Here is a 27,233-nt window from a genome sequence, read left to right as displayed (position 1 = left end):
GAACTTTAATTTTTTGTTGGTTCTGGTAGCCCTTTCAGAAAATGACGAATAAGTAAAACATAATGCATCTACTTTGAACTTACTCAGAACAAGGAGAGGGAAACATTACCTGCAACACCAAAAATGTAACAAATCATGGCTATGAGTCTGAAGCCAAGGCTGAGCTTTAAGCTACATGCTAACATCAGCATGCTATGATGCGCACAATGACGATCCTAGCATTCTGCTGTTTTATAATGTCCATGTTCACCATTTTTGTTTTGCATGTTAGCATGCCAACATTTGCAAATTAGCCATAAATAAAGGTATTGGACAGATTAAGATTTTCAACTAGCACTTGAGCACTACATAAAATGTTAAGGCATTAGCGTTATTACAGTGAATGTTTGAATGTTTTTATGGCAATTAAGACATGTTAAGACATTTGATAAAAAAACACAAAAGCCAAACTCAAGGTGGATGATAAACTAGATGAAAACTGGTAGATGTTGAGATATTTACAGTAAGTAAGAAGTTAACAGTCTGACTTGTAGGTGGCAGTAGAGGAAAACTAAAGAGATCAGGAAAGTCATTCTCTGGGACCTTGAATGTTTGCACAAAACCTCATTGCATTCCATCCATTAGTTAATAACCGACACTACTATCCTTGAGCCATACCGCTAGCATGGCTATAAACAAACACATGAGCTCGATAACCCGGTAGCACATACCATTTGTTGGGTTTGGGAACTACAGGTGCACTGCAGGTTGTCAGTGGGGATAGGGTCGCTAGCCTCACAGCGGATGTCATGTGAGAGCTGCGCTGGGTGAACTGGCAGGTAGACGGGTCGCTTCAGAAGGTGGTTCAGATTGCCGTGAGTCCCGTTGTTTGGAGCTGGACGAATATCAAGGAGATCTGGAGGAGATGGACACAATGATCATCTTCTGTCTGCTGTTTACATTTGTATACTAGATTTTGGAGAGCTTCTGTTCATAGTTCTACATTGACCATCAGTACCATACTTATTATAGTTGTGAGCATACTGTACACACAGTGTTCGTTTCTGTCCATTTTTAATTCCAAATGCTTTAGATTGCACAAGTGAGTTAAACTGGGGACTGTTTTTTAGAGCTTGTCTGTTCATCTGATTACTTGTCTTAGATGCTATTTTATGGCTGAAGTGGCTGCCTTTTACTTTCGCCAGTTCTGTTTTTGTAGGCAAGGCATCAAACTGAAACTCAATGCGGGAGAAGTGCACCTGTTTCCTCCTCTGAACCGTCTTTACTGTGTTGCTGCATCTTCTACAAAAAACCTGCTGAGTAACATGTTTTTATAACTAGGAGGAATGATGACTACAATAATACAATGGAGGAAAACTGTGATTTGGGTTTATTATTTTTTGGTGCAAAAGCAAAACATAAGTGACTTTATAGATACAATAATTATCTAAACGAGGATAAAATACACATGAATAGACAAAGGAAGAAAAAAGAACACCTGTGTCTACTTTTAAATGTTAATAATAGAAGGAATTGTGCACAGCAGTAGATAAGAGAAACCATGCGGACATGATGAGCTCACAACAATATTTATTCCAAAAAATATTTAAAGAGAATCTTTCATGCTGATTTTTATGTCCTTAGAAACAACCAATAATCTCATCAAAGGAACTGTTTGACATTTTAGGAAATATTGCTTTCGTGCAGAGTATAGTTTATCTGTGTTTCCCACACGTAAGCAACTGTTAATATACCTAGCCAGCCCGCCCAAGTACAGTCTTTGTGTGTTTCCACACATAGACTATACTGGGCTATATTAACAGTTGCTTAGGTATATTTGGAGACGCATTTTAGCATTTTTTACTTTAATGTTTTTCTCAGTACGAGAGAACAATGCCATCCATCATCAGTTAACTAGCAGACAATCTCCCTTCGCTGAACTCCTACCATCTACCAGAGATTTGTTTTCTGGAACTACATCGAGTCTATAAACACTCATTTTGATACGACCTCGCCTAGTTAACGTAGGCCTACTTATGTTGTTTTGTACAAGTCTGTACATGCACCTGGTTGCTGTGATGTCATTAAGTACCATGTTGTTTTTGGTAGTTTGATACGCTACATAACTAACAACAAACTTTCTTTACAGTGGCTCAATTGCTGGAATCAGTGGTGAAAAGATATCATAAACGTGTTTTTTGGGCGACTTTAAAAAACATACTACTGACAAAGAAAGAGAAACAGAAAGGGGTTAATGGGGGGTTAATATGAAGCTGAAGCCAGCAGTCAGGTCAGTTAGCTTAGCTTAGCATAAAGACTGGAAACAGCAAGCCTGCTTTTGTCTAAAAGTGACAAAATCTACTTAACACTTCCTAATTTTATTTGTGTATTTGTTTAATCCAGACAAAAACGTACACCTACAAACAACATTGTGGTTTTAAGGGACTATTTCTTGGCTGTGAACGTGTCAAAGTCTCATCAAGACTTCAGGACATGAGAGCGGTCCTTATCTGGTAAGTGTTGAACTATTCCTTTGAATACAACAGGAAAGAATAAGGAAGCAAGCACAGTGTACTCAGTGTGCATTGACCAATCAACTTACCACACATGAGGTTGTATACTTCAATGTTTTCAAACGGGGGCACAACAGTGTTGTCTTTAAATCCTGGACCGTAGCCAATGAAGATCGCCTGGATGAAGCAAATACACATGAACAGATGGACATTCATTCATTTATTTGGAGATAAACAAGAGCACACAGAACTATACAAACAACAACACCTGACAGAAATGTAGACCTTCATTTAAACTCCCTCTGTAAACAACAAGATGTCAAACACTGATCAGGCCACTTGTAAATATTTGAAATGAACTAAATCAGTAAAACAACCTCACATAACCTCGGAAATGTAAGTTCAGGATTTCTAGGAAAGGTGTTGGTTGGCTGGGATGTGAATTTATTTATATATTTGCAGGTGAGTCTATTTCAAGCACACTTTTGCTCTCCTTTTCTGCTGTGCGTAGGCAGGCTGGAAACCATTCGAAGAATAGTTTACTTGTCTTGACTCACAGCAACCTTGTAAGCTAATTATACCAAGTTAAATTCCAGTGTAAACCATGTCCGGAAACAAACACAGACGTATTGTGTGACGACTCAATCCGAAGCAGAGGATGTGTAGGTGGAGAGCAACCTCGCACAAGTGTAATTACTGTACGTGAGGGACAGTTTTAGAGCCAGAGTATTTTTGTGTTTGGCATTTTTCATTCACAGAAATAAAACAGCAAAGATGGGGATATGTTATATTTAGACTCGAACAAGAAATTGTATTTTATGTACAAGACCTTGTATAAGAAAGAAATCTGCATTCTCTGTCTGAGCCCCAAATGTAACGGAAGCAGAAACACTTGCTCTTGAGTAAAACATTATATTTTGATCGATGATTACGCGTTTCCTGGATGATCATTTAAGCCCTGTATGCAGCAAGACCGCTGACGCACATCCTGATCTACTGATGTGCTTCTTGTGTGATACTCTACTTTGTTGTAAGCAGCTACTGGGGAGTAAAATCTTTTAACCTCAAGTAGAGCTACTGAACCTCACAGGCAACAGAGAAGAGTTGTGGAAGTGTAGTGGCAAAGTATGAGCTCAACAAACTTAATTCTCTAAATTAAACAAATCGTTACATTTTTCCAGAGAAAAGTCTGGCTGCACTAATTACTATACTGGTATAAGGGGAAAAGATGCTCTGGCCTATTTGCATTTCTTTAAACCAATCACAATCGTTTTAGGCTAAACCCATGATGCAGCGACTGTGCCCCCGTCAAATAGTGTCAGGGTGAACTAGTTCTTGATGTGGAGCGGCGAGCCCTGGCTTTAAAATGGCCAAATCCTGGCAAAATAAAATTTAACAGCTGCTGGCTTGCTTACATTCGTTAACGACCAGGTTAGAGTTAGAATAACTTGCCTATTTCAGTGTGTAGGTTGCTAGCGGAGGATGTTGTTGTTTGCTGAAATAACAGGGACTTTGAAAGCAGTAACACACACAGATAGCGGAAGGTCGACTGAACAGTCTACATCCGCTGAGTCAGACTAGATTCTTAGTTTTGGCCAAGTGGTCCTTAGTTAGAGTTATCAGGCCTCATATGGTCTATTTAAACTGTGCATTGTAGAAATAAAAAACAAAATTAAGCATGATTTTGGTGCAGTGTAGCTCCTTTGTCATCTCAAAATTCTGCACAAACTGACATCTGTGGATATTTCAGGCCAGTAGTTCTTGACCTTTTCGATTTACAAACCCCAGAAAAATGAGGTTGGTGTTCACCATCCACCCCCTAGCAGAGGAACATTTAACTCACACCATCCTGGAAGTGCCAAAATGAAAAAAGAGTTGTGTTTTTACGTCTTGGTCCAATAGGAACTCTCACAAACATATTCAATAAATACTATTCTCAGGCTATTTATATGTCTGGTACAGAGCAGGGGAGGCTGTCTTCCTGCTAGTCTAAATTATTGGTTTTGTTAACAGTTTTTAACTCTTTGTGTATTTAAATTGCGTTTATGTCTAACGTTGCATCTTTTCACTATCAGCATTGTTTGTGTTGCTGCGACTTCGATGGTAGCTCACACCTGGAATGACACGTAGTGTACAGTATAAATAAGGTTTTACTTTCTTGCTTACTGAGCTCTGTCAGACTGTAAATATGTTCTCTCTATGTGTAATCAGACGTCCTGTTTTGTTCAAATTCACACAAAACATTGTGATAAACATTTATCGTAGTGGACAAACAAACACGTTTCCTTCCTCTGACCTGCATGCTGGTGAAGAGGTTATCGGAGCCGTGGAATCCACCGGTGCAGTACTTCAGTTCCTTGCGGTTTCTGTCAAAGTAGAATAAAAACATTTTATCTGAGAAGCTAAAATAAACACAAAGACAGAGGGAAATGGAGAGAGGAAGTTACTGTAACACGACTCTGTTAGTTACAGGCACATGTTTCCGTCTTATTTTGAAGGAACATTTCGTCCCAAATAATCTCCATTTCAGGGTCAGGAGAGTTTAATTTTATATAACATAAAGAGTGAGTCATATCACTCTGCAAACACCGTACACTCAGGTCGACTGAATTCTTCAGCCTGTAGCAATTTTCCATGATTACATGGTTGCTATCCCTCAAAAGAGCTGGACAACTCCACTCCAACATATCATGCTTCATTAATTATGAATGATTGCTTGCTGTAAAGGCTTCACCTTCTGTGTGGCTTTTATATACATTCACATCCATTTCCATACTTGCAAATTCCTGACTGATTACTGTAACGGCTTTGGTATCCTACAATGAAAATATGAAAAATCTAATCTTACTTTATGTGAATATGCCTACCAAGCACTCCATGGACATCAGGTCCATTAAAAAAGCACTATGGCAATGTATGTTTTACATTTAACAACATTTTTATCAATCTAAAGGTTATTAAGGATCTAGTTTCTTTTAAGCTTTTTGCCTTGAATTTCACATTGCCTTTAAATTACATTGACAGTTAGTTGTACATCACTCCTGCACTTACAATTCTCCATTGTAATTGATTAATGGGACACAACATAACTATTATAAAAAGCATTTATTTCAGTTGAACAGGCTTGGGCACCCTGTTTCAAATATTTCCCCATGCTTTAGTTTACTTTACTGCACCTCACTTGACTCGATAGAACTTAGCCTTACTATGCTTCACTTTACCTCACTTCACTTTACGTTATTTCACATTATTTTACCTTGCTTCACTTTATCTCACTTCACTAAACATTTCTTTAATTTATCTCACTTCACTTACCTTTTTTTCACTTCACTTTCACTCAGTTCACTCTACCTCGCTTTACTTAACTTAGCTCCACTTCACTTCAGTGTACTTAAACTTGCTTCACTTTAATTTACCTGGCTGAACTTTCCTTCACTCTATCTCACTTCACTTTGCTTCCATTTATTTTACCTCGCTCTGCTTTACTTCACTTTAAAACGCTTCCCTTTATTTAAATTTACATTTCACTTAATTTGAATTTACTTCACTTTACCTCACTTTAACTTGCTTCACTTTAAATTTATTTTGCTTAACTTTAATTCATTTTACTTTGATTCACTTAACTACACTTGACTTTACCTCATTTCACTTTGTCTACTTTACTTTACCTTGCTGAACTTCATTTTATCTCACTTCACTTAACTTTGCATAACTATACTGTACTACAACTTTTTTTTAATTTATTTTTTTACTTTGCTTCACTCTACTTTTGTAGCTTAACTTAACTTCGCTTCACCTTACCTCACTTAACCTCCCGTCACTTTAATTAATTTCGCCTTGCTTCACTTTACCACAGTACATGTCACTTCACTTCACATGCTGCAGTATGCAGTCTGGAGAAAACTCTCTTTATGCCTTTTTGAGACCTTTGTCAGGACCAGAGACAAACTGACTGTATGTTAAGAAATAATGTAAGCTCAAACGTCCACTGCTAGCTTTTGAGATTTTAACCACAGGTTCTGGTGGTCTTTTTCAATGAATGGAGCTGAAACATTCTTCTCCAGGCTGCTTGCATTTGTGAGTCTGTGTCTTTTATACTATAACACAGAGAACATTTAAAGACTGATCAGTGACTTACAGTGCAGCCTGCCAGCCACTGTTCATATACAGGTGTCCTCTCTCGATGCGTTTGTTGTTGGCAAAGTGCATCCTTTTAGGGAGATTTTCTTTGAGGTACGGCCTCATTGGCTGGTCTGAGCTCCTGCACTTCAGAACAGACATAGAAGAGGAGACTCAACACACAGCAGAGAGAGAATGGGTTTGTTTGACGTGAAGCCAAGCAAGCAGATAATTCTTTATTCTTCTTATGAACACAAAAGTCACATTTGGAATACTTCGCATACCGACAGGTTCTTCACCAGGCCTTCATAGTCGACTGAGGAAAGAAACACAGGACAAGGTCCGCACCACTGGTTACAAACTGACATTATGTGATATGTGATGCTACAAAGCTATGTAGGAGGGAAGTTATTGCCGGGAACTTACAGGACAAGAAGTTCTCTGGGAGGCGACTGGGTCTGATGCGAGCAGCCGGGCCTTGGATGACAGAAAAGTCGGCTGTATTGTCGATGAGGTTTGACACATATAAGGCCCTTTCACATGAAGCCTCCTCCATGCCTGTGAAAAATGAGAAAATATAAATTTGTCTTCAGCTGTTTATTGTAAATGGTAAAGATTTGTGATTGTTCTTGCCACGATGGCATACAAGGTTCAAGGATTCAAGGTACAAGAATTTAAAAAAAAAACAGCGTATGATTTCTCCTTTATTTCCCCACACTAATGTTGTTTAACTTCAATGTTCTTCCCCTGTTCAGGCAGAGATGTTTATCTTGTCAAAAATGTGGCTTAAGATATGAGCACTAACTTATAGCCCATAAGATTTACAGTATAACATCTGTTGACATCGTTTCGGGTGACATGTGACATCTGTCTTGTCCTTCATTACTGCAAACTCACAATTAGCAACGTACATCAAAATTCATCTTCTTTTGAAAATTATGTTTTTGATGAGGATAGCTGGGCATCGCCCTGAACCACATTCACTGGCGCGCATTGATCTTCAATATACCTACAGTAATTACAAGACTAAACATATGGTCTACATATGTCCAGAGAAACTTCTCATCACAAAATATCCTCCTAACATACCACTGAGAACAGTTTTTTTCCCAGCTTACTCGTACATAACAGACTCATTTTTCATCTGATTTCTCTCAGGCATGAAGTTTACTCCTGCAACAGGTGCAGTGAGTCAACCAAGTCAAACATTTGAAGATGACACTAAGACTCGAAAGTCCCCCTCAGTGGCATGCAGGCTCTAAAACGATGATTTGTCTTATTACTGTGAAACCGCAGAGATTTAGAGAGGATGCACAGTATTTGTTTGTTGCTAAGCAAACACACATATCTACTGAAAGACAAAGTAAAAGACAAAAACAATGGCCAAAATTACTAAAATATCCTTTGAATTGATGGAAGTGTCAATTTCTTTTTCATTGTACAGTTTAAAGAATTTGTTTCTTTTTCACATCTGTATTACTGATTACACTTTGTGTGTCACAGCTGTGTGGTTATCTCACCGTGGTCTGATACAATTATCAGGTTGACACAGTGCTGCAGGTTTCTCTGAGTCAGGCCATCCATCAGCGTGCCCACAATCCTGTCCACATTTTCCAAGGCGTCAACAACCTGAAGGCACAGCAGCATTTAATGGTTTAACAGGGTTAATGGTCAGTGTGTCAGGAGAACAATGTTCAGAGAAACTCCAAGAACATCATGGACGTACCTTGAGAACAACTTGCTTCAGCAAATAAATAATTAAATAAATGTTAGATAATAAACACTTTTAAAGAGCACAGGATGTAAACATTAATGGCTGAGCTCTAATGTCAGCTAGCTTAATTAGCTTATTTTGTTGGCAGGTGTAGCTCGGTAGAAAGAAAATAGTTGAAACTGCTCACAATAGTTTAATGACTATCTTTAAGTGTCTTTGGGTGATTATTTCTGGAAAGAGACATGCGGTTGAGTTTTTTAAATGGATTTTTTTGGGAGTTTCGAGCAATACAAGTTGACTTCCATTCAATTCCATTATATTCGAGAGAGGGAAGACATATGTCCAAAGTTCGGCAACTCACACAAAAACGATCTATGGATGGATAAACAGCACCACAGGTAAGGAAGAAAAATGTCTGTACAAGTAGGGTCTGATAAAGCAACACAAACACTTAAATTACAATATAATGGCCTAGATGAGTTTAATTCAATATGAAAGTGAATACTTTTAGGAAGTTTACTTCACTCATGACACAACAGCAAAAAGGCCTCAAATATTGAAAATGAAGGCTTTGCACAAAACGGTTAAATGCGAGCATTTTGACAAAACATATCCCCCATTTTGATTCTACATGGCATCTGCTGAGTATTTACACCTTAGGAACTAGAAGTATCTCTTCTCAAACATTTTCCTTGATGTTCCTTGAGTTTTCACCATCCTTCCCTCACATATACAGTGCAACCAATGTTACCACATGTTCCACATTAACTGTACAGGAAGTTATGTGATGAAATTTGAGCCTTCTCCATGACAACAAAGCAAACTCAATGCTGATGAAGACCATGGTGTGCAAATATAAGATGAAAAAAATCTAGTCAGTGGAAGATTAACAACCAGATTATAATGGTTAAATGTTTAGTGAATGTCTGACCTGTCTGCTCGCTGGTCCATAACGATGTCCTGACGAGTCAGGTTCATCCAGGTACAAAGTGTAGAAGTCAGGTCTAAAATTACAAAGACAACAGTTAGGTGTAATGTTCTGTGTTTTCTAAAGGTGACTCTCAACATAATCTTAATAATGATAATTAAGAACATGTCATACCTTTGTCCCTGAGGTAACTTGAGCCAGTCTAACACCATGGACACTCTCTTCTCAAATGGAGTGCTCCTGCACACCAAAAAGGCACCATGTTTTTATGGAATAAATCAATACATGTATATATTGTGTCATTTTTAAAATTAATTTAAATGTATGTAATGTAACAGCATCACTCTTACTTGTCATATATCTTGTAATAGTCTGGAAAGGTGCCATTGATTGCCACATCAGAGCCGGGCCAGAAGAAGGTTCCTGTTTTCAGTTTCTGACGCATGGCAGTGATCCAGACCTGGTGAGGAGAGGGGAGGGGAGCGGAGGGTAGAGTAGAGTAGAGCAGAGTAGAGGAGACAAGGAAAAGGGAGAGAATTAGAGAGGAAAGGAGAAGAGAGGAGAGGAGAGGAGAGGGAAAAAAGAAAAGAAAAGGACAGGATTAGAAAGGAGAGGTAAAGAGAGGAGAGGATGAGATGGGAGGGAACAGGAGAGGTGAAAGGAAAGGGAAGAAAAAAGGAGGAGAGATAAAATAAAAGTAAAGAAGAGAAGAGAAATTAGACAATAGGAGAGAAAAGGAAAATAACAAAGAGGAAGGGGAAAGGGAAGGAAAGGACAATATGTAAAAAAAGGGAAAAGAGGAGACAAATGTGTCATCTAGGTTCATGATTAATTCAGACACATTGAGCTGTAATAGACTAATACCTCGTTCATTGATCTCACAGCAGCAGTGTTTAGTCCATTAGTATAAAAGTGTAATCCCTTACAGCTCAGTCAAGACGGATGGAAATCTAACTGCATATGTTTATGTACAATCAATACTTATTCAATTGATCTGCACATGTTTTATTTATGCAGCAGGCTTGTAAGCATGTTTTGGCAGATGCACTAAGTTGTACGAGCTCATTATGAAAGAGTGCTTTCCAGGGGTCATCGTTCATCTATTTTCTTCTTCCTTCTTGGAAAGTCATATTGCTACTGTTTGCAGTCTGTCACACAGTTGAGGAATGAGATTTAAGAGGCATACCATTTAAAATGGGGACCACAAAATGTTTAAACAAGCCAACTCACAGCCCTCACAAGCTGTCATTTAGCACGAGCAGAATCCATAATTATATCAACAAGCTCATTACGTGGAGACCTGATTCAGAGCAATAAAACTCTGAATCAGGTCTCCTGCTGTTCACAGACAGAAAATTACAGCACAATGCTTCATATTTCTTACACAAGACAAGTTCCTTCTCACGATTCATGTCAGGTTTTCCACAGAATTAGGGTGTGTTAACCCTGACAAATTACAGAACAATACAGTCTGGCATGTGTCAGGAAAATGTTATGAAAGCAGTTCTCAGAACTGCCCTGCTGTTGAAATTTAATTCTCTTAAAATGGTTCAGAACTGTTTCATTAGGGCCCAGCATTGGACTTTTTAAGACTAATATTTTCTGAACAGTAGTGCTGGGGGAAAATGTAGACTTGATTCCTTATATGCTTCGCAATTCTCTCGTGAAAAATTATGTCTCGAAGCAGAAAAGTCAATAATGAAAAATTTTAAATCCCATTTTAAACCCTGCGATTGCCTCCAAGAATCTAGTAAGACTGGGCTACAAGTTCCTGAAAGCTGAACCAATTGGATGGTGAAATGTAAAATACAGTGCAAGTTTCAAGTTAGGCAACTGGTACTTGATTGCCTGGGTCTTGCCCCAAGATACATTTCATAAGCATTAGATCCTCAGTTGGAGCCTTTCTGGGTGTTCCAAAGTCAAGGCAAATAAAATCATTTAGTGCATCGAGATTCCCAACCCTACTGAACAGCCAATTTGCACCCTTGTACACAGTACTGAGGTCGCAGGGATTCACTTACTGGCTCTCCTTGATACCATTTTGGGTTGAATTTCTCATCAGATTTCAAGCTGAAGAAAGCACCTCGGGTCACGTCATACATTTTGTTGTCCACAATCCCATGAGACTCAGGATAAAGACCCTGCAAGAATCAGACACAAAAACACACAATCAAAGTGAGCTGTTTTCATACTGCGGCTGCAAGGATTTAAAGTGATTACCTCCTCTCTCTCATCCTTCTCTAAACTAAATATTGCTGGTAACCACAGCAGTTTATTCTAATTGAAGGATCTGGTTTCAACCAAGAGGTTAAATCCACTTTGTGAGCCCCCCCCCCCAGTCCTGCTGCTGTTCCTCTCCGCAAGCACATGTAAGCCATTAGGCCTCAGTGGTAACCTCAATACTACTGCGAAGAGCCGACACTGACTCGACAGCCACAGGGAAAACCCCCAAATTCATTTCAGATACATTTCATAGGGAAATGTTTTGCTATTTACTTCACTACATTTACGTGATTGCCATAGTTACTGGTTACTTTTTACTTTACTTTGAAAATTTTATAGAAAAAAACATCATAAACTAAATTGTTAAAGGATAACTTCACCTAAAAACTGAAAATTCAGCCAGTAGGACCCATGCTGATGGAAAGTTTGGTGTAGTTTTCGTAGTCCACAAAAGTTTTTTGGAGCTTCACATTAAAACAGCGTTGCAGCATTCTCCTAAATAACTTAAGTAGCTGGGGGTCTTAAAATGTAAAAAAAATAATAAAAAACAACCCTAAAAAAAACCCAAAACATAAAATGGCTTCATACAGTAATCCAGGTCTCCAGAAGCCACCAAATTGATTTGAAAAGCCGTTATTTACACCCTTTAAGGCTGAAATCTTTATTGTAGCTTCTAAGCTAAAAGTGTGGTGTGTATCGGGACTTGTTTTTTCTTATTTATTCTACAATTAACCATCTAGTGACCCCTCTGATTTATCTTGTGACCTGTCACAGGGGGCCAACCCCTTGGTTGGGAAACACTGGACAAAATAACTTTAATTTATATAAAATTGTTAAAACAAGCTCCACCTCAAACAGCTACTACAGTAAAATACCACTTGCACGTTGTTGCATCAAAATTTTACATCAGAATGAGTAGTTTTTGATACTTACATGTAAAGCAAAATTTGTTGAAAACAGTTTCATTTAAGTAGGATTTTGAACACAGGACTTTTTCTTGTAGCAGAGCACTTTTATATTATAGTATGTGTTGTTCATCCACTATTATAAACAAGTCAGTGACTAACTCCTGTCAATAAATCAACCCCAGACCAGGGACACTTACAGTCACAATGCTGTAGTGGTTGGGAAAGGTCTTTGTGGGATAGACAGGCCGCATGTATGGTGTTGTTGTCCCAGCGTTTCCTGCAACACAGTCATGTTGAGTCACACCAGGATTCATAGAAAACCATGATGAGTTACAGAATCAACAGTGTTGGTTACTTACGTAACTTGTTGATGACGGGAAGGTGGCTGCTGTGATCCTTCAGGTACTCTGCCCTGAATCCATCCAAGGACACCAGGATGAGAGGAGGCCTGGAAAAACTGGGCGAGGGGACAGGGGAAGAATGATGCTTTGAGTGGATACTGAGGTGGGTCTGAGAATGGAAAATGGAATAATTACTCAGCAGGAGAGATTGTTATCATTGGCACCAGTAGTGTTGTACAGTAGGTCGGTGTAGGGAGAGTACAAAGCAGCTCTTTGACTAAGCAGGCAAGAGGAGAAATAGAGACCACAGGAAGAGAAGTGGGACTCTACTGGCAAGAAATCAAAGACTATCAGTTTTGTTGGTCTCTGCAGATTTCTTTGTTCCACACAGTGCAGCATGGTCCCCTCCCAACTCAGTGGAAGCCCACATTGTCATTATCTGCAGGAGTTACACGTTTAAAAGCCATCAAACTATTGCAAGGGTAACAGATGCATTTGTGATATGTAGCATTATAATTATACACAATCTGTGTAAATAGTTGTAAGCCGACTTATTTGGGTGCCAGAGTCAATATGTGGAACACTCTAGAAACAGTTTCTGTACCACTACGTTCACTTTTGTGGGTGTTTCCTGCCTTTACCTTTCCTCTTTTCCGAATGTTCTCCATGGGAGAAGTAAGCGACATCGTTGTCAGAAACTTCTGTGTTTTAGCCTTCCTGTTACATTATGTTTCTAAGTTTTCTTGCCAGTTTAAAGGGTAACTCCACTAATTTATACATTAAGGTGGTCTTAAAGGGCTTGGGGAGTACCACTGATAGTGAAAAAAGTAGTATAAAGCCTGTGTGGGTCCAGAAGAAGCTGCTTCAAGTGATGTCACTCAGTGGCTTAGCTGCATTGTGGGTAATGTAGGCACCACAAAAGACTATATACTACTTTTTTCACATCTGCAGTAGTGTTTTGTTGGAAAAAACGGAGATGGTCTAGGCCTCTTCATCAAAATACAACGCACACACACAGTGCTAGACACTACCGATTACACAGGGCACTGATACTTAGTACTTTTTGAATAGCAACCAGTTTGCCATTAAACAATTTTAAATAAAGAAGTACATCTGTACAGTATAAATATAAATTCTAATTAAAAAGTGTTGCAATCAGCATCTTCTAGAAGAGCTTCTTCTTTGGATGTAAAAAAACAAACCACACATTAAAATAAAAGTGTGGTTTGCCAACAGAAACAATATAAACAACCCAGCGGAATGAGTGACTTTGATATATGAAAACACAGACAACTTTTATTTTGTTTAAAGATGTTTTCAAACCAAAAATAGCTTCATTTGGAGCCACAGGTTTCCTTTCCATAGTCTAATGAGTCTGTCTGGGGTTACTCCCTTACCAAGGCAGAAAAACAGACACACATGTGACCACACACTCATCTATGTGAACACACATACCACCACTCACCAACACATGCCTGATTAGTCATTAGCCTGGTTTCCATAGAGACACTTTTTCCACTTGGACAAGCGTGTCATAAAAACAAGAGTCATGAGTTTGGGTTATTTACACACTTCGAAACTTTCTTTCCATTTTTTCTCAGTCACAGTCTTGTGTCCACTAAAAACTGCTTACTGGGAACAATGGGCTCAACTCAACATACCAGGATAACTGTGGGCGATACAGTTGAAAAGCTTCATTCTCAGCACCAAAACATGCTGAAAGATATTTTACAAATAGGAGGAGAAGAGTGTGGGAAATTACATAGTTTTGAATTCAGTAATCAATGTTCGGTAGAGAACATATCAGGATGTGAGAGAAGGGGAGATTCCCCTTCACCTAAGGTGTGTTAGGGTTTGTTAGTATTAGAACAGGTCAGAAAGTCATATGAGGGGCAATTCTCTTCACCTGAGGTGACATTCACATTCCAATAAAAAAGGGTCACTACCCTGGGAAAGGCAAGATCAACACAAACATCAGGGGGTCATTGTTTTGGGAAGGACTAATTAACAACTGCTGTAAAGTATGTAACCACTGTATTTAAGTCAGAAACATTTGAAAGACTGGAGAGAACACTGCAGAGTCTAAATTTCTTTCGGAGAATTAGCAACTCTCTACCTCAACGAGGAGAATTTCCCTTACAAGAGATGGTGTAATGCAGACTAGGCCAGCTGAGATTTGAGGAATTGTTTCCTATTAAAACCATATGAGTTCTCACAACAGCAGAAAAGAGTATCGTATTACCCAGGTGGACACTTCGGCTGTTGAATTTCGACATCGGCCTCATTCAGCCAGATCTGACCTCCTGATGGAAAGAAAAGAGCATCGTCAGTGGGAAAAATGGTTGCATAAAGTGTATTTGAGCTATCTGACGTAATCTGGCTGTAACACATGATACTGACATCAGTAAGCAACAGATAGAGATTAAGGAACCAGACTTATTTAAGAAGAATTGGTGTTAGAACTTCCTTTTTTCCCTAAGGAACCTCTTAACAAATATTTGTTGCAAAATATTTGTTTCTTTCTGTTGAATTCATCTCTGATAGCTTTTTTATGCGAGTCATTTTGACGCAAGCTGATTCCATTTGCCTCACATCCCATCTGTTATGTTACCAACTTTGACATTTCATAACTTCCTCCTTATTTTCAGTTGCTTTTTTCTTATCTCAAGTTTTTATTGTCTCAAAAAAAGTGCAAAAAGAATAAGTGTGTGTAGTTCCTCTATACAAGTTCAGAACAAGCATATTTGATATTTATTGATAGCTTGAAAAAAAAAAAAAAAGGAAAAAAATCTGCTTCAATAGGCCTGTGTGGGTGTGGTTCTGTGCAGTTCTGGCAACTGTCATAAGATTTGGATTAAAAAATGTGATCTGGCACACAGGACTATGACATCACCTTTTTTTTTTTAATAAAACAGAGAAGCAATAATCTCTCATGTAGATCAACACTGTCAATTTTGTCAGAGTATCTTGTGTTCATGTAGGATCCCATCGCTCGTACTATGTGGCCTTTAGGTCAAATTGAATAGGAATCCTGAGTCATTTCACTGGCATACAGCAGGAAGCAAAAGTGCAGCAATGCCACTCTGTCATCCACATATTCATGAGATGATTTAAGACGGAGAGAAACTGAAGGTTTCCTGTGCCTCCCGGCCAGCAGAGTCTTTCCACTATTTTTTTGGAGCTAGAAGAAAGCTCTGCTCTGTGAACCACATGAATATGTTGCGTAAATGCACAAATGGATAACAGCACAGAGAGACGCCATGAACAAAAAAAGAAATACTCAACCGTCAGATTTTAAAGCCAGACTCTGTGGTGTACAGAATGTGTTGACACGCAATAGAAACCATCTGGACTTTGTTCTCATGGAAACAAAACAGGGAGAAAAAAACAGCTTTTCTTTAAGAGGTGTGATTATCTCATTTTTGTAACTTGAAACATGGGGCATCATAATCTCAGACCCATTTACTTAATGTAAGAAAATGTAAGAGAACTACAGGGAACAACAGAATCCTACAACGTGTTTAAAACCTGAACTAGTCTTTTCTTTTGGACACCTGGTAAGTACAAAACTGTTATGTTATAGTGAATGTTTTAGCACACAGTTGTGTATTTAGGTATACATCCGGCAGACACAGAGCCACATCAGCATTTGACTGACTAGTCTAAAACTAAGACTATTTATTAAACAGTCATAACCTGAGCAGAAATTAACTTATAAGGTTGAACATTGTTCAAACTGAGGTAAAACAAGAATGGAGAGCTGTGCTCACAAATGATGCTTTCTCGTGATCTCATGGGGAGGCAGACATAAACAAAATAGAGGATAGCTTGGTGCAACAACTTGCTGTAGCAACGCGTTAAGAAAAACAAAAACAAAAGCAGAAGGTAAAATGAGTCTGGATGAGTGGAGAAACGTGGTCAACACAGGTTTTCTATTTTGCTGCGCAAACTGGAGGTGTGATTTTAAGTTACTGTCAACAGTAGTGTGCTAGCTAATGTTAGCCTTAAGGGCTTATGTCTACCGTTGCTTGGCAGCACCATCAGCTGCTCCGGGCTGCCTCTCTCATTGGTTGTTGTAGTCTGGTTTTGATACACCTTGATATTTGAAGTTTAAATTGTAAAAATCAAATGTGTTTGATGTTATTGGGGCCCAATGAGTCTGTGAGCAGTTCGGGAGGCTTAAGACTGGATCTGTAAACCCCTCATATTATCAGATAATCTCTGTCAAACAGCATGTATTGAGCAGGCACTGCATTAGTTAATACAACTAGGTGTTTCATCCAGGTTAAATGGGGATTCTTCGATATTTTTTTTTTTTGCTTTGGTCAGTAGCCAGGCTGCTAGCAGTAGCCACATTGCTGTCTTTGCAACAGCAGTACCATCAGTAAATACCACAGGGAAACACTGGGTGGGAGGAATTTGAAAAGTTGCCTATTTTCGCTTCAAGTATTTGTCAAGCACTGATATAATATATACTCTATCGTTTCTTTCAAAGTGGCTCCCAGATCATTTGGGAACAAACTCTTGCTCGAGGAAGCTCTGGACCACCTCTTTCGCCTTCCAATTATCTGCCTTCCCAAAACATCTGTCAAGCCTGCTGCTGACTGGACACATGACAGAGGGAGTCTTAGCATGTTGGTGAGAAAGCCCCTCCTCACTGCCTCTCGAGGCCAGCGGTGTGGTTTGGACTGAACATGGGGATGCTCCGTCTCATGAGACAAGTTGCTGTGGTCTGTAATTTACGGGAAAACCCACTCTCAGTGTTTTATACATACTGTTAGCCTCCAGGAAGAAGTCCTGGGTTATTTTTGTTTCTTTTCATCTTACTCCAAAGGCCTTACCAAAAAAGCAGCTTTATGAAAGATGTAGAAGTTCCAACAAAGCTGCATAGATGTGAAAAATCTGGGTGAGTGAAAAGTCAAAATTTATTTTTCCCATATGGCTTTCATGTCAGCTTGGTAGGAAGTATAAGTTAAGGGAAATGCCACAGCAGAGAGAGCACCCCGCCCAGGCTGGGGACAGTTGCCCACAGGCACCACCGCTGCCCCTGAAAATGGAAGAGGGGTGTTTCGCACAGCGGTTTGCAACAAAGGGCACACTGACGCCGTTGCCCACGTCCAACCAGAGGGAATCTATAGCTGCAGTAAACATGCCAACCCCGGGTGAACATTCCTGTCTCGCTTAAAATGTGTGTTTATGACGTGTGTTTTGCAACAGTGGGCTAAAATGCCTGATCGCGCCACCCTGTCAGAAAAATATCCTGTGAACAAGTCATATGCAGGATAACACTCACTTGTGTCTGTCTTTCACTGGCTGGTTGGTAATTTGATCCTCCTTCAATGCTGCTTTAAAGACCGGCAGTTTAGAGTCTCTGAGGGATCGCCAGTGGGATGTTAGCAGCCTTCTATAATAGGTACTGGTAACTCAAACAGCATGTCTACATCCTCCTTACAGTAGCAGGATGCTAGTACTAGTAGATAATTGTAGTGTTTGTTTTCACTAGTCTACTGAATAAGAGCTCAAAAATGTAAACTGAGATAGTAATCTCTGTCTGTCTCTCTGGTGCAGCAGAGATATCTTCCTTCGCTGCACAGATTTTCAACTTAAAGCCAATATTTATACATTGTTTTAGTTAATATATTTCCAATAAGAGTGGCATGTGGCATATGTTTTGTCTCAAAGAATATAAGATAAGCCCAATGGAAACTGCTTTCAGCCCATTCATTCCGGTGTGTATTGCTGTTTGCCAAGTTTTTTTTGATCATACGACAAGGGGACGCCAAATCTGTAATCTTCAAATTCTATTCTATTCTGATACTGATCCCCTCAGTAATATACTCACTGTAAAATACTGTCTGTAAAACGCATGTCCTTTAAATAAAAAAAAAGGTGCCAGGTGGCAGGCCTGCTTTCTCAATAAACATTTGTTTCTCATGAAAAGTCCTTAAATGTGGTGGATGCATCTCTTTTCTCTCAAAACATCTGCTAAACCATGTGTTTAAAAATTGAAACCTTCATTATTGAAATCATGTATCTATTAAGGGAAATCTGGATACAGTGTCGTAGGCTGAGCCCCTCTCATATGAAAGTTGCTCAGTGGCAAATTATGCCAAAAAAGTTTACTTCCTGAATGTAAAATTACCTGGATCTTCCGCATTGTGCAGCCCACAGAGCATGTACACTAGAGACTGCAGCTGACCGAGTGGCAAACTTCCAGTTTAGCCCTCTGCTAACATGCATGGGAAAAAAACAATGTAGTGGTGCAGCTCTTCTAGACGTTTCTAAATGTTATCAGACTGTAATTTATTTCCATTTTTTATTTTCTTTATTGCCATTTCTTAAGAAACAAGTCATTTCATGGGGGTTGTGACACTCAAATAATAAAATATACACCGTTTTTCAGCCACTTCTTTCACAAAGTAAGCTTATGGTAAAAGGTCTTTTGGGGCTAGTTTGCATCGTATGATTGGTTCACATTCTCCACATTTGGGCATTGCAACTTTTCTTGGCAAATTACTGTCAACTACAATAACTCTCAGTTGCCAAACCATTGGCAGTAACATGTATTCCATCACTCTTGTGCTTGGACATACAAATACCACATTCACTATCATCTTTGTGTGTGTTAGGGGTGGGCAATCTGACCAAAAAATAAACAATTTCTAATCACTCAATTGTGAAATACCATGTAGACTATAGCTAGACTTGAAATAGCCTTTGAATTTCTCCATTTGTATCATTTAAACACAATATTGTCCTAAAGATAGTTCTTTCTGGGCACAAGCTTGTCATTCACGTCATGTAGATCTGATAGCGAATGAGGTTATGTGAAGTTTGGAAACAGAAGTAGGTACATTGAATACTGAGATTTTTTACAATTCCCCAAAAAGACGATATTTGACGCCTTCAACATTGATTACAATCTAAATCCGTCAGATCGCCAAACCCTGTGCGTGCATGAGATACCAACAAGATGGGAACCCACTCATCAAAACGTTGATCTTTTGTGATAGTAATGGTCAAAAACTCCACATGTAACTTTTGGATTGCCTTACGATACTGTAACTGAATTCCGTTGAACACTCCTACAGCTGGTGACTGTGGTGTGTTCAAGGTGTGGAAACACGATCAAAAACATGTTGTAGCTGTAAAATCAAACAGTGAAATCATGAAATCATTGTGAAAGTCATCATTGCCTACCGTTCTCATCTTTGCTCTTTCTCAGAGACAGCACCACAGCCAAGATGAGCACCAGTAAGCACAGCAGCAGAACCTAAAAAATACAGAGAACAACTGTCAGGATGTCTGTTAAGATACTGAAGATAACAGTTCATGGATCACATGCTGTTAACAAACATTACAGAAGATGTTTAGATTTACCTCTTGGTGAGTAGAAGGTTAAGCAAACAACTATGTCAAGCACTCTATGTTGAATAATGATCAACAATGTTCAGTGCTCTTCAAATGACCGACCAACCACCATTTTGCCTGTTGGCTGTCAGAAACTTAATGTAAGTGAAAACCAAACAAAAAGAATCAAATTTCACCCTGCTATTTTGAATGATATTGCGGTGAAAATGGCCTTGGCTAAAGCTTCTCCTACTTGCTCTCTAGACACAGTCAAGTGTCAGCTGCATGCCTGATAACCATAACACAAACACACTGTGACAGGCTTCTGGCCCTTAGAGAGAAGCCATAAACCAGGGTATTCTGCATTTCATAAACACCTCGTCAATCACAACAGACAGTTTTCTGTAAAGTAGCTGCACGACAGAAAAAAATCATTTAATCAAAGCTAGTAGCTTTGGTTTTAGCGCTGGCAAGTCTGTTGTCCACTTTGGTCCAGACTGAAATATCTTAACAGCTATTGGATGGATCGCGGGGAATGTTTGCAGACATTCATGATCGCTAAAGAACAAATCCTTCTGACTTTGGTGATCCCTTTACTTTTTCCCTCTAGCACCACCAGCAGGTCAAAATTTCACTTGTAGAGAGAAATATTTCAAATTTACTCAATGGTTTTGGCTCAAAATATTTGTACAGATATTCATGGTCCTCAGAGGATAAATTGTCAAAATTTTACTTCGAGTACTTTATGTACATACCAAACACCTAAAAATTCCGATTGCCATAATCCTACAGCTCAAGACCAAGGAACTGGTTGTGGACCTGAAGAGGACCAAGGTACCTTTGACCCCTGTTTCCATCCAGGGGGTCAGTGTGGACACTGTGGAGGATTATAAGTATCTGGGGGACCACACTGATAATAAACTGGACTGGCAGCAGGCTGAGGGTAGCGGATGCCAAAAGACTGAACAGACTGATCCGCAAGGCTAGTGACGTTGTGGGGGTGGAGCTGGACTCTCTGACGGTGCTGTACAAGTTGCATGTCATCTTGGACAATGGCTCCCATCCACTTCATGACGTGGTGGTCAGCCACAGGAGTACATTCAGTACTAGACTGATCCCACCAAGAAGCACCACAGAGCACCACAGGAAATCATTCCTGCCTGTGGCCATCAAACTGTTCAACTCCTCGCTCTGAGTGTCAGACACTCTGAATCAATAGGAGGACTATGGACGCTTTGTTTCTCAAATAATGTGCAATAACCCATATTTCAACTGTAGCATTATTTATTACACTGTATATATAGATATATTTCTAGTAGAATGTACATTTCTTATATTTTTATTCTATTTTTATTATTCTTGCTTATATATAGTTTTTATTTTTCTGCATATTTCTGAGACTTTGAATGGGAGCAGCTGTAACGCAAGCAATTTCCCCTCGGGGGTCAATAAAGTATTTCTGATTGTGATTGTGATTCTGATCCTCAGCTGGTAATTAGCAAATGTTAGATGCTAACATGCTAAACTAAGATGATAAACATGGTAGAATGTTAATTGCTAAACCTCTGCATGTTAGCATTGCAATTTTGAGCGTGTTAGCATGCTCAGAGAACTGTAGACTTTGTCTTTTCTTCGATTCCTTGATTAATTCCTTCATTCCTTCATTATTTTGTCTTTTCATTGTGAGATTTTTATCTTTGTGAGTCTAAACCCACTATGACATCACCCATTGGTTTGTGGTCGACAATTTTGAAGCCTTGAGTCTGACATTATGGCCCTTGTTTTTTTTGGAGCCAGAAGTGACCATATTTGGTTGAGAGGGTGGATCTGGGGAAGATTTCCTGAATGGATATAACTGAGAACCTGAGGACTTGTCAATCACAAGGTAGCCACACCATAAAGCTTTTAACAACAAACAACTCTAAATGGGACCATAATTTACAGAATGACCATCATGATTTGTTTAAGAAGACTTGAAACTCCTGATTCAGACCATAAACTACTGAGGAAACAGTTTACTGAGGTAATGAATCAATGAGAAGTAGGGTCATTTTCTCATAAGCTTACATACAATCAGACTTCTTTTTGAAACCGGTGGCGTCGCCCCCTGCTGGCCATTAGAAAGACGTTGAAGATGGGATAAGGGCCTTGCAGTGCTGAGTGGGCTATTATTTATTTCCTTAACCCTGCCCACCCAGTGTAATCTAATCCTTTCCACCTTCCCCCATACACCATCTCCAACTGTCCAAATGTTGGTCTTGGCCCTCTGTAATTGAAAAGTTAAAGGTGGACGAAGGCCTAGCTGCTCCTTGATATGCTGCTCGGCTCATATCTCCCTATCTGTTTGTAATTAGAGGGGCGTTTCAAAGTAGTCTGAATACGTATATTTAGAAAAGGGAGTGTACAGTTGTCATACTGCTGCTGCTTATTTTGAAGTCCCTGCAACACCCACATCAGGCCTGCAGAGGTTATCATGGTCGTTAAATTAATGTGAAGCTGAAAATGAAGTGATGTCAGTTGACATAGTTGACAACATGTCAATGCTGGTCCATGATTTGTGTAAAGGGAGTGTTTTTTCTTTTCTTTTCCCCTATCCCTTGAACCTTCTTGTGACCTCTCAGGATTTGTCTTGGGACCACTTGCTCTGGAAGTGGAATTTTATATGCTAACACATCACATGATGTGGTCATCAACCACTGAGAGCAATGGTTCACGCATGAGTTTCTAGAAATATATTAACTTACTCAGCAAAAAAGAAATGCTGCAAGAATGCCATTTCCTCAACGTGTTATCCCACTGTACCTCAACACGTCAAAAGTGGTGGAATATAAATCCTCTTTTTTCAATGCAGACGATCTTTTCTCTGTTCTGTTTCCAAAACTTTAAATTATGCATCTAAATCCAAAACAACTTATGGTGGATTTTTTACAACCCTCAGAGTCAGAGTTTCATGTCGCAGTCCTTCAATTTAAATCACTTTAAAAGCTGCAGTTGTGTGCAGTTAGCCTCAACAGCAGGTTCGTGGGAATCCTCACCCACAAGTAATCCATTGAGTGCTATTCACATACACAAGAATTCCTAGACTGGTATGAAAATATGCTGCTGTGTGCGCGTGGTGTCTGGGTATGTGTGCACTTATTCTCTCCAGCTATAGGTGAGCGGAGAGAGACAGAAAGAGAGAGACCTGGATTGGCTCCCATTGGGAAAGATGTGGTCTTTGTGGGCTGTAAAAGTAAACTGTCTGTCTGGTGGAAACCTGCACGTCTGACTCCAAAACACACTACAACATTCAGCTTACTCTATATTGTCTGCACAATAAAGATGTGATCAGAATGCTGGGAGTCAAAATCAAACTGTATAACAAAGTCCACATGAAAAATGTCTTCCTCAAGTCAGTATTTGTCTGAAAAACTCATCACCCACCCACTCGTTAGAGCAAAAACAGCCCTGCTTTTCGTCTGAAAAAGGATGTTGCAATCATCCTTTTACAAGACCTTGAATAAGACTGCAGTATATCAAGTACAGTAAATAACACAATCGCAAACAGATGTATGGTGGCTGATGTACGATAGGACAGAGTATTGTTGTCTAGACTTTGACTTTTGGCACTGATTAAATACACATGTGGCAGACTGCAACCGAAATCACTGCTTCTTGCGGCTTGAGCTGGAGTTTGCTAGTAAATAGTCTGAAAGGTGTGTTTACTGTCGCATGATTTCCTATCTGTACAGTTTATATCTGAGGTAGATTAGTGGGTGCATACAGTGGTTCACTTAAAATGTGACATTTGGCTACATTTATAAATCTATTTTAATCTTTTACTGTAAAAAATCTGACATAGCCCTCACCACAGCTGCATGAAAGAAATACCTAATATACAAAATGGCATTTTTCTTTGCAATTCTTTCAATTATGGTTTTGGTAGAAAAGTAAAGCCCCAAATGATTTAGTTTGTGGTGTATGTGTGGTTTGTCTCAATGCCTAAAGGAGTTGCAAACAATAAAAAGCTGCTGTTGCTTCTTATTATTTTCCTCTTGTGACAAAAATAATATTCTGAGAAATAAAAACTAAACTGTCGTTCTGGTTTCCAAGTAGATTCTCATGCTGGTTGTAAGACAGATAGAGGAAGTAAGTGAAAGGGAGCTCGGCTGGTTGTTTGTTCATGAACAGCCAACTGAAACCAAAAGCAGCAGTATTTGTCCTGTAAAGAGGAATACCTTTATCATCACACAAGCTATATGGTGGACGTTTCTCCAAATAACCTTAAGGTACCGTGTATGTTGGGGTTACAGTGGGAACTGATTCTCTGACCTTGTGCAGTGATGGCAAAACAAGGCTAGAGCCGCAATGTTTCGATGTTTAGTCAAGCAAAAGAAAATGTATTGGCAACTATTATTATAATCAATTCATCGTTTAAGTTATATTTCAAGAAAAATGCCAAAAGGTTGATGGTTCAGGGCTCTAAAATGTGAAAATGTGTTGCTTATCTTGCTCTTACGTTAAAGTGAAGGGAATATTTGGGGTTTTGGATTGTTGGTCACACAATAGAAGCCATCTGAGGGTCACACCTTGTCCTATGGGATGATGTGATCGCCCTTGTTTCATTGTTTTCACTGCTCTTACTAAACTCTGTCCAGTGCCTGTGTCTCTCCCTTGCACCGCCTCAAACATCCAGATTAAATGTCTGAAATAGGATCTACCGCAAAACAAGCTGCTGTAACAACCTATCTCTCTGACTTTCTTACTCTTTTGGATCACAATTCAACACCTTGGTCTCAAAAGCCCAGTCCTGCTTCATACCAACAATTGTGGACCATCTCCACATGTAGAAGCAGGTCTGTCTTCTGTCTTCTTGCACTGGAGTGAAAACTTTCTGTTTCCACCTTCACTGGCAGCACACTGACTGTCTGGGCTGTTTGACAGCTGCGCATTAATCACGCAGTAACATTTTAAAGCCTTATAAAGATACAGAAGATAAAAATGACATTTAGGAGACTTTATAAAGTCAGACTCACTATAAATGTAGACTTGCGAGACCCAATTTGTGTCAGCTTGCACTTTTTTAAAAACATCTTCAACAAAAGAGTGAAAGTAAATAACACCATGTCTGTGCAGAGAGGAGCTGCGTGGTCAGACAGAGGTGCACTGAAACGTACCCCAGTGATGATTTTACAGTTATTCCTCTTCTTTCGCCGGTCAGCGTTTCTCCTCTGGCTCTCCAGCTCTGATGTCCCAAATAAAGACGCAGCCTGTTCAGCAGAGCGCTGCTCTCCTTTGGCTGAGTCCATGCTGCTGCTGCTGCTGCTGCTGCTGCTGAGCGCAAAATACAAACTCCTGTCAGTGTTTTCCAGGAGGGAGCGAGTGTCAGGCGGAAAGAGGAGGGCGAGGAGTATATACCGTGATGTGACCCCGCTGCTCCAGCGTAGCACCGCCTTGTTCCTCGGCGTCTCCAACTTTACGAGGCAGCAGCAGGAGCAGCAGCAGCAGCAGCAGCATGTGATTGATCTGAGAGAGGCTGCTGATTAAAGAAAGCAGAGCAGACGTCAGCAGTCTGCTATTTTCCAACGAAGTCCAGTAAATCTCACGCTTGGCCACTTCAGAAAGGAGTTGGAGCTTTAATTAAAACAAACTGGCAAACCCATCCCGGACGTTTATGTTTGCACGTGCTTTAATCAAGTCTAATTTCTCAGACGAGCTGTTGAGGAACTTCAATAAAAACGTCCTGTACGTTGCCGCCATCTTGTGTTCAGACTGTAGTGGTGCGCGGGACCAAACGTTGAGTCCCATTAAAACAAGAAAATCCAAATAAAACACATTAAGAAGTTTTTGATTTTGTGTGTATGACATTACAGAATCAACAACATATTTTTTTAGCTTGAAATATTAACAGTGTTCATGTTATTCATCTCTTGAGATGGAGCGGTAGCATAAGGAAGCTAATAGGCTAACTATTACTAACTACTGTAAGCTAGCTGAATGTAGGGCTGACGTTAATTCCCAAACTGTCCATCAATTCTCATAAAAACTGCCACAAAAACAGTACAATTAAATACATAAACCTCTGAATTGCTTGTTTTGTCTGACCAACTGTTCAAACACCAAATATAAGCCTGTTTGCAGAGGCGGGGCCATCATATCATTGTTGCTACTGCCATGTTGGTACAGTGCAAATAACATGTTGCTTTTCATTGTGTTTGTGGACACGTTTTCAGTGTAGACTACAGTATGAAACGGAGGCAGGGAGATATCTCCAATTTCTTCACTAAGAAGAAAATTAGCAGGGAAAGTGCAGGTGACCAGCAGGAGTGTGAGAGTCAGAGTCGAGCTGAATGCAGCCGGGCAGCCAACACAGACCAACATTTCCAGGGCCAGACCAGCACTCATGGACCCCCAGGTGAAAATGCAGGTATTAGGGAAGAGCTTTAAAATGTGTAATGTGGTGTTCTGCACAATTTTACAGTTATTCAGTGAATGAAGGAATTTAAATCTACCTCCTTTTAATACCTCCTTTTTAATCACAGTATAAAACTGGCACTATGCACTTAAAATTGTGTGTTTGTTAAATATCTGCAATTCATGCTATATATTATAAAACAAATGATCATGTACGCTTTATTAAAAATAAAATTAAGTCATGTATGTTCAATTAAAAGTAGAATTAATGAAGTGTTGACTGTGTCAATCAATACTTTCAGATGCACTTGATCTGATTGTGATACAGAACACATAATTGTTTACAGTACACATTGTAAAGAGCTGAGCAGTACTGATTGTGAATATTGTTGTTATTGTCAATTTCACTGTGAGAATTTGAGTGGCAGTGGTGAATTATTTTTCTTAAGAGTAACTACGACTGAGAGCTTAAGCACTAAGAGCTGATTTAGAGTGTAGAATATGGTTAATGTTCTTATTTTTAGTGGTAGGTGGTACCTACTCTGCTTAAAACGGATTACTGAAGTGAACTCATATGTTTACTGTACAAAGCTGAGCACTACTGATGTTAAGTATAAATATTGTTGTTAGTGTTCTAAATTTCATTGTGGTGATGGTGCTTAATCATCATAAAACCGATAACTACACAGAACACTGAGATTTCTATTGCACAGACTCAGCATAACTACTGATTAAGAGTATAGGATATTGTTGTTTCATTGTGAA

General features: G+C 39.4%; 1 protein-coding gene across 1 annotated transcript in view; it reads right to left on the bottom strand.

Moving 5' to 3' along the window:
* enpp1 (ectonucleotide pyrophosphatase/phosphodiesterase 1) overlaps positions 1 to 25,441 on the bottom strand; it is a 33,358-nt gene extending 7,917 nt beyond the window's left edge. Inside the window, exons 1-16 of the mRNA XM_073493402.1 lie at positions 25,232 to 25,441; positions 19,926 to 19,998; positions 14,968 to 15,028; positions 12,744 to 12,841; positions 12,582 to 12,661; positions 11,275 to 11,394; positions 9,604 to 9,713; positions 9,428 to 9,493; positions 9,257 to 9,329; positions 8,132 to 8,240; positions 7,038 to 7,169; positions 6,896 to 6,927; positions 6,631 to 6,758; positions 4,789 to 4,858; positions 2,582 to 2,669; positions 711 to 895 (exon numbers count right to left, since the gene is read on the bottom strand). Coding sequence (XP_073349503.1) covers positions 711 to 895; positions 2,582 to 2,669; positions 4,789 to 4,858; positions 6,631 to 6,758; positions 6,896 to 6,927; positions 7,038 to 7,169; positions 8,132 to 8,240; positions 9,257 to 9,329; positions 9,428 to 9,493; positions 9,604 to 9,713; positions 11,275 to 11,394; positions 12,582 to 12,661; positions 12,744 to 12,841; positions 14,968 to 15,028; positions 19,926 to 19,998; positions 25,232 to 25,363 — 1,557 coding nt within the window. The 5' untranslated portion in view covers positions 25,364 to 25,441. The remainder of the gene's footprint in view (positions 1 to 710; positions 896 to 2,581; positions 2,670 to 4,788; positions 4,859 to 6,630; positions 6,759 to 6,895; positions 6,928 to 7,037; positions 7,170 to 8,131; positions 8,241 to 9,256; positions 9,330 to 9,427; positions 9,494 to 9,603; positions 9,714 to 11,274; positions 11,395 to 12,581; positions 12,662 to 12,743; positions 12,842 to 14,967; positions 15,029 to 19,925; positions 19,999 to 25,231) is intronic.
* Between the last annotated feature and the right edge of the window lie 1,792 nt (positions 25,442 to 27,233).

This window comes from Pagrus major, chromosome 22, assembly GCF_040436345.1.
Source record: "Pagrus major chromosome 22, Pma_NU_1.0".
In the NCBI taxonomy this organism is placed as follows: domain Eukaryota; kingdom Metazoa; phylum Chordata; class Actinopteri; order Spariformes; family Sparidae; genus Pagrus; species Pagrus major.
The sequence above is the reverse complement of the archived record's forward strand: the minus strand, read 5'-3'. Positions and strand labels throughout refer to the sequence as shown.